This window comes from Helianthus annuus, chromosome 10 (genome assembly GCF_002127325.2).
Source record: "Helianthus annuus cultivar XRQ/B chromosome 10, HanXRQr2.0-SUNRISE, whole genome shotgun sequence".
Lineage (NCBI taxonomy): Eukaryota > Viridiplantae > Streptophyta > Magnoliopsida > Asterales > Asteraceae > Helianthus > Helianthus annuus.
This window is the reverse complement of record NC_035442.2, coordinates 165,091,312-165,098,820: the sequence shown is the minus strand read 5'-3', so window position 1 is coordinate 165,098,820 and position 7,509 is coordinate 165,091,312. Positions and strand designations below refer to the sequence as shown.

General features: G+C 33.0%; 1 protein-coding gene across 1 annotated transcript; it reads right to left on the bottom strand.

Moving 5' to 3' along the window:
• Window positions 1-229: 229 nt before the first annotated feature.
• Window positions 230-6,176, bottom strand: LOC110886367. The gene is made up of 15 exons (XM_022134154.2): window positions 5,885-6,176; window positions 5,720-5,766; window positions 5,458-5,495; window positions 5,117-5,207; window positions 4,259-4,364; window positions 4,093-4,163; window positions 3,888-3,957; window positions 3,678-3,740; window positions 2,958-3,029; window positions 2,761-2,862; window positions 2,092-2,166; window positions 1,862-1,978; window positions 1,321-1,437; window positions 713-769; window positions 230-600 (listed from the first exon to the last, which is right to left on the bottom strand). The coding sequence occupies exons 1-15, from the start codon at window positions 6,083-6,085 to the stop codon at window positions 541-543; spliced, it is 1,287 nt and encodes a 428-aa protein (XP_021989846.1). The 5' UTR covers window positions 6,086-6,176; the 3' UTR covers window positions 230-540.
• Window positions 6,177-7,509: the final 1,333 nt, after the last annotated feature.

Here is a 7,509-nt window from a genome sequence, read left to right as displayed (position 1 = left end):
TTTTAATGGGATGTGGCTCTCTGTCTTTCATAGACAGGAGTGTAACCGGTCGAGCTGACCCGAAGCTTAATGATACTCGAGCTCTGTTTGTTAAAGATTCCAACCCTCAATCCCAGCTCCGTTCGAGTTAAAAGTTTTAAACTAAGCTAACTCATTATGTAGTGTGTAAGATCGTGCTTGGCTCTTTTAAGAAGTACATGTGTAAGCTTATTTCGTCAATTTATACTTGTTAGTTTGCAAGTCATGCACTACATTAATCATTTGCAAAGAAAAAGCAAATACCGCATGTATCATACATCAACTTCATTCAATCTAGTACTTTAAGATGACCCGTCATAAAATGACAAGAAAAAAATTGATCATGGTAACCCGATATATAACCAGGTGCTTCGTGTTGAAGTTGAAGCCCTTATGCTTCATATGAGGCACATATGGCAACTTTGATGTGACTCTTGACAATTACAAACCCTAGATCAAAACTTTCATAACAGTTGTACTAATTACAATGTGCCCTCCCACAACCATGACCTTAAGTCACGGTTATTGTCTAGAGTAACGATCTACAACCGCCTTGGCTCCCTCTGGAGAGAAGAACCGAGCCTGTAAATAATAATTTGCTTGAGACTGATGGTAGATAAGTTATAAACTATAAAGTATACACCAGGTATATTATAATAATGTTTGGAGGTTAATATAGTAGATTAATACTAACTTGTATAAACATCCTCTCTGCATCTCCAATTTTCCCATTTGCTTTTAAGATAATTCCCTGTAGAGGTGTAACCTTTGTTATATAAACGAAATAGAAGAAAAATATTGTATAAGAAACTATTTAAAAAATATTAGAGTAAATTACAAAAATCGTCCTTTATGTATGTCACATATTGCAAACTGTGTCCTTTGTCTTTAATAATTACAGAAAACGTACTCGATGTTTGCAAAGCCTTGCAAGTTATGTCCTTTAGCCCTAACTCAGTTAATTTTTTGTGGTTAAATCTGACCAAATGGACCCCACATGAGGGTATTTTGGTCATTTTACTCTCATGTGAGGTCCATTTGTTCAGATTTAACCATAAAAATACCCTCATGTGGGGTCCATTTGGTCAGATTTAACCACAAAAATTAACTGAGTTAGGGCTAAAGGACATAACTTGCAAGGGTTTGCAAACATCGAGTACGTTTTCTGTAATTATTGAAGACAAAGGACACAGTTTGCAATAAGTGACATACATAAAGGACGATTTTTGTAATTTACTCAAAATATTAAAGGCATCAAAGATTAAGAAAACATTAAAAACAAAAAATGGGAATGTTGTTAACCTTTGCTAAGTAACCCCGGAAATCATTCGGGTGGCTAGAGATGAGTCGGTCATAAACAGACACGGCATCACTGACATGGTCCCAGTCTGAGTATGCTTTTCCAAGAAGCAATTCAACCTAAGAAAATGCATTATGATGAATAATAAATAATTTAATTGTGCATGAGATATTTTTTCATCATACATATCCATTTAAAATACTTAAATTAATTTTCACCCTTTATTGAATACAAATTATAATATGACCATTATACCCTTCTCTTCTTCCTTACATTCCATACTATCATATCCTAATGCAAGATGTCATACATTTGAAAATGGATATATTTGATATTACGATTTTTTGTTTGGTGAATATGATATTACACCAAGTTTTGAGGGGGTATAAGTATATGAAATTACTCCTTTTTTTATCATTATTAAATTTTAAGCTATATTTCGTTTTAAGTTTGTGTATTCAAAATGTAACCACAGATATATGAAATTATATATTTTGCAAGTTATGTATAATGGAACTGTTATTTTGTAAAGTAACAACTCACTTGAATAGGGTCCAATTGAGATTCTGTATCTATTTGACGATTACCACCTCCAATGTTCTCTTGATTTAATTTCTCTCTTTCCAAACCGTCACGAGTTGCCAGAAGGATCTTAACAGCCTGTATCAGCAGTAAATACAAGAATATTTATATAAATTTTATTATCTTGGAACATAATCAAGCCAAAAACTAGATTATAAACTGTATTCAAAAGTAGTATCCACGTGACATACCTCATCAGGTTTCTTCGCAGCAAGCAACGCATTTGTGAGACCACGCAGAACTTGAAAATCCATTTTATTTGAAATCTGTTATGAAAAAGACAAGAACTGTTTGACAGTATTATGAACCTTGCTTTCAATGTTACTGAATCCTATGCTTTGACTTCAGTAGTTCATGTGATAAGTAAATCCTATGTTTTTATGAGTAAAATGCCATTTTCGTCCCTGAGGCTTGGCCAGCTTTGCGAGTTTCGTCCAAAGGTTTGAGATTTTGCCATTTTCATCCGGCTTGTAAACTCCATCCACTTTTCTCTGTTAAGTCAGGGATATTTCCGTCTTTTTTGCTAACTTAAAGGGCAACTCGATCTTTTTCGGGGTATTCGGTATTTTTGCATAAAGTGAAAAAGATCGAATTGCCCTTTAAGTTAGTAAAAAAGACGGGAATATCCCTGACTTGACTTAACGGAGAAAAATGGATGGAGCTAACACCAGATGCGGAAAAACAGACCTTTGGGCGAAAGTCGCAAAACTGGCCAAACCTTAGAGACGAAAATGGCATTTTTACTCTTTTTATTGGCTCAGAAGAATCCTGCACTATATAAACCCTTACATACTCAACAAACATTTTCATTTTTGGGGGGTGTGTGTGTGTGTGGGGGGGGGGGGGGGGGGGTTACTGACCTTTGCGGAAGTCCTATAGGCAGCAATACTACCTTCATAGTCCTTCAACTCAAGCTTTACTTCTCCAAGTAAACGGAAAACCTCGGGATCACTAGGTTTTATCTGACAACTAAAATTGTAAATTCACACATATTCAATGGTACATGAATCTAGTGAAGATTATCCTATATTTTGTACATAATTTCAAAAAAACCAACCTTGGTCAAATCTTCAAGCATGGACACTGCCCGGGTATAGTCTCCTAATTCTGTTAAGGTTACAGCTGCTCCCTGCAAATCCACTTGGATGATACGTATGTAGAATCATATACATACAGGGGAAGGTTCATTTGAGAAGAAATTTAATTAAGAAGAAAAAAAACAAAGGGTAATTTTGTAAAACATTAAATAGTTTTTTCACTTATCTCATTTATTATCATTTTTGACTAATTAATTAGTCATAAAGACTAGTATCCTCCACACTAACTTTTTTTTGCCTACACATATCAAAAGTTATCTTACATATTTCGAAATTCATCCTACACGTTGAAATTTATCCTACACAACTCGTAATTTAACCTACATAACTGATGATTTATCCTACACTTTAAATTATTTTATTTTTTTGAAAAAATATATATTTTGAAGATAAGTTACAAAAAAACTTAATTTAGTTAGTTATTAAAGAGGAATACTACAAATTAAAGACCTATGTAGATTTACAAATGTACCCTTATAGTAACATTAAATACTTATATTAAATGAAGTAAAATAAAGCATTCTTATTGGTTAAAACTTCTTCTTTTTTCTTCTTACAAAAAATTTCTTCTCATTTGAACTTTCCACTATACATATATGTGTATTTATCTATATACGTATGGGCGTATACGTTTGTATACGAAATAGTAGATATATAATGTATAGTAAAGTTTGACTCACCTCACGAGCAACAAGATCATCTGGGGAGGTGCTAAGTGTTGCTTCATATTGTTGCAGCTGTGTCTATAACAAATGAAAAACATGTTCAGACAATAGGATATCTCATAATATGAAGCAATGTTGATTGTTTGCTAGGAAATAACCTTACTTTAAATAAACCGATAACTTGATCGTTGATAAAATAAAGTGCTTACTCGTCATGAATCTTACCTGAAGTGTTTCTTTCTCTTCTGGTGACAATGTATTCTTTTCTATGACGGCATCTTTATTCGAATTGACACTGTAAAGCATAAGTGTATATACAAATTAATATGAATTACGTATAGAAAGTAGTTAGAAATATAATAAAGGTAACAAAAATTGGTGTGCACGGAAAACTAATTTACTTAACAATGAATATCTGATAAAACTATACCTTCCAGAAGGGCTAAAATCTCCAAGAGCAAACACCAACCCGAAAACAACAACAGCAACTCCTACTCCAATCTATGTTAGTGCATGTTAGAATGTCATCCACTGAATATGCTAAATGTAACTCTATTCATGATATAGAAAATACAAATTATCCTACAAGTCATCACCTGAGTACCGAGTCCAATTTTGTTAGGCTCTGATGCAACTGGAGCATCATAGTCAATTGTTCCGTACATATTCTTCTCTTCGGCTTTTTTCTGGTTCAATGCCGACCTAAGTAGAAACAAAATAAATCTCCGTGAAGAGAAATGATAGCGCTCAAAGTTTTATTGTAGAATACTAATTGTACTCATAGTTGTTAAAAGCCATCGCCTCTTGCGCCTAGGCCCATTTTTCAGGCCAGGCGAGGCAGTTGCGCTTTAAGTCCAGGAAATTGCGCTTTAATTCTCCAGGTGATGCTTCATGCGCACATTCCGGCGAGATTCCTAGATTCCGGAGAGTTTCCGACCAAATTCTTTAAATTCCGACAAGATTCTAGCCAGATTTCTACTTTTATTCAAGGAAAACTACTTTTCTACACTAATACACTAATATTTTGGTACTAATTAGATGATATAAAGTGTTACATAATAGACTTTGTTTATTTTATTTGAAGAATAGTATTTTTTTCTAATACATAATATATTTTTAAAATATTTTCATTATGCGCTTTATTTTTCTCAGGCCCTCGCTTTTTTTGCGCCTAGGCCCCAGGCGAGGCCTATGCGCCTAGCGTCTTTAATAACTATGATTGTACTAACTCACAATCATTCAATATCTGTTACACCTTTATCTTTAGAGGTGATTTTACATGAAATGAGTGCATTATGCAAAAATGGGCATGTTCTGCATTCAGGTAAACTCTAACTAAACATTAAAAGGTATGGTGAAACCAAATATTTACGCAAAAAACTTTTTTAAGAAAAAAAAAAAAACTCTAAAACTTGAAGCATGCTTAACCATGGTTGGTAGAATGTAAGAAATACCTTTTGACTGCCTGAAGCTTTTCCTCAAACTCAAGATCGGATGTAAAGCTTTTGGATGTTCCGTCCATTCCATAATTTGTTGCAGGTGCCTCTGAAGGAAAATATTAAGAGTTGACAGCAATGCATTAAAAGTAGAAACATATTACTTATTAGACTTAATAAACATACTCTAACCAAACAAAACAAAATCATGTCATATTAAAAGCGTTTCACCCTAGTTTAATCACTAGAAAACGAGACAATTCTTTTCCAAAACCAACTTATACAATGGCCAGCATTTCGAGTTCATTTTAAAGAACATAAAATAAAACATAAACGTTATACACGACGAATTCACTTACGATTAGGTATAGAACCAGGTTGCTGTGGTACTGATTTCCTGTAATATTTAACAATCAATCATCAACCACATTAACAGTCAAATATCAAAACCTAATGTACCCGAAAGGATACGCAAACTTAAAATCTTCACGAAAAACAACACACTACTACCTCTTCAAGCTTACATCTCCAAATAGCATCAAAATCAGAACCAGAAACATAAAACCTAATTGTAATTATAATTGAAATATTATATAAACAAATCACAAGTTCACAAACTACCTCCGGCGTGACGCTGCACTTTTACCCCCATCCTTTGCAATTGAGGCCTTGCTTGATATGTAGACGTTTCAAGTAATCAAAAATTCAAAATCCTCAATAAATCAATAATTAATCACACAGAATTAAGCGAAATCGATTGCAAAATTGGCGTTAAGTAAGTTATACCTCGGCCGGTCCAAAACCTCGGCCGGAATTTGAATCGGAGCTGCTGCAACATCTTATAGTAAGCGGTGGAGAAGGACGCGTACCACCGGCGATGCCGCCGTAACGGTTAGAAGAAGGATGATGCACCGGCGTACTAACACCGACGTATAAATTTGTGAATATCATGGTGCGATAGTGTATAATTAGCGATGCAGTTGGCATTTACCCCCAAAACAGTGGAGACAAAAAGAAACGATGAGATGGTTAGTTATCTGATCTCTCTCTAGTTTCTATACACTAAAACTATAACGGTAGTCACTAGTCAGATAAAAAATTGTAGATTACCGTAAAAGGAATAATGGATTTTAATAGGGGTTGGCTAAATGCACCCTCTTTTTTACTAGTCATACCCCCCTTTCTAAAAATATAATTTAAAAGTTGTTAAATTTCACCCCTCTAAACAATTCAAATATTGTTTTTGAAAACTATTGTGTTTCTATAATTTGAATACACTTTCTCTTACTAGTATTTTATTATGTTTCTATAAAACGTCATTAAAATTAATAAAATAGATATTTTTATACAATAAAAAAGTTTCAAAACTTTTTTTTTTGAAAAAAAAACAGTTGCTTTTATATTTTTTTATTTAATTCGTATTTTAGTTCTCTCATCTTTCTATTTCTATTTTTATTAGTATTATTATTATATTAAAATGTTTTTTAATATAATTAACAACTTTTATCTATTAAAAGTAATAAGACGTAAAAAGAAATAAAATGTTAGTTAAGTTGGCTGGCTTTAAAGTTTCATTTAACTTTTTTGTGTATCATTGTTTATACAAACCGAATTCGCATACCCACATCAAGCCGCTATGAACAAAAAAATCCATTTCAAAATTAAAATGACTCGCTTTAGTTTAAAACGTAAGAAAACGATTATTTTTCAAATAATCAAAAAAAGTTTCTTTTTAAATAAAATAACATTTAGGAGTGGTGGAAGTCAAAATGATATTTAGGAGTAGTAGCGGCCAATACCCAATAGTTAGGAGTGATAAAATCCAATAACCCTTTTAATAATCCAAACTATTAGTTATTAGCCGGCAACGGTCTCAACTTCAAAAATAACCAGTGACGGTCCCATCTTTTCACATATTGTAAACCAGTGGACCTTGCTAACAGAAAAGGAAAAAGGAACAAAAAGAAATTAAGATTATGTTAGTAAAGGTCCATTGATTTACAATATGTGAAAAGGTGGGACCATCACTGGTTATTTTTGAAGTTAGGACCGTCACCAGCCAACAATTAATAGATGAGATTATTAAAATCCATTATTCCGTTATGAAATGGGGGAAATCTGTGAAAATGAACATTTTTAACATCTAGGCTTAGACGCTATACACGGAAACCCATGGTACCGTAGCGTCGAAGCCTGAACACTTTTTTTCCACCACGGTTTTTAAACAACATAATTTTTCATATGACAATAATTTAAAAAAAAAGTTTACACCAAATTAAAGAGAATTTTATTATCTTTAATTTGGTGTAGTTTTTAAAAATATATATATTATCATGTGAAAAATTATGTTCGTTTGAAAATTGTGGTGGAAAAGATAAAAAGAAAAAGTCTAGGCTTAGACTCTTCCTCAA

Excerpts from the sequence above, each read along its gene's own strand:
- LOC110886367 (XM_022134154.2), bottom strand. The coding sequence starts at position 6,085 with ATGCCAACTGCATCGCTAATTATACACTATCGCACCATGATATTCACA. Across the intron at positions 2,167-2,760 it reads CCTATAGGACTTCCGCAAAG|ATTTCAAATAAAATGGATTT; the intron begins GTCAGTAACCCC and ends TTTTCATAACAG. Across the intron at positions 1,979-2,091 it reads CTGCGAAGAAACCTGATGAG|GCTGTTAAGATCCTTCTGGC; the intron begins GTATGTCACGTG and ends CTGCTGATACAG.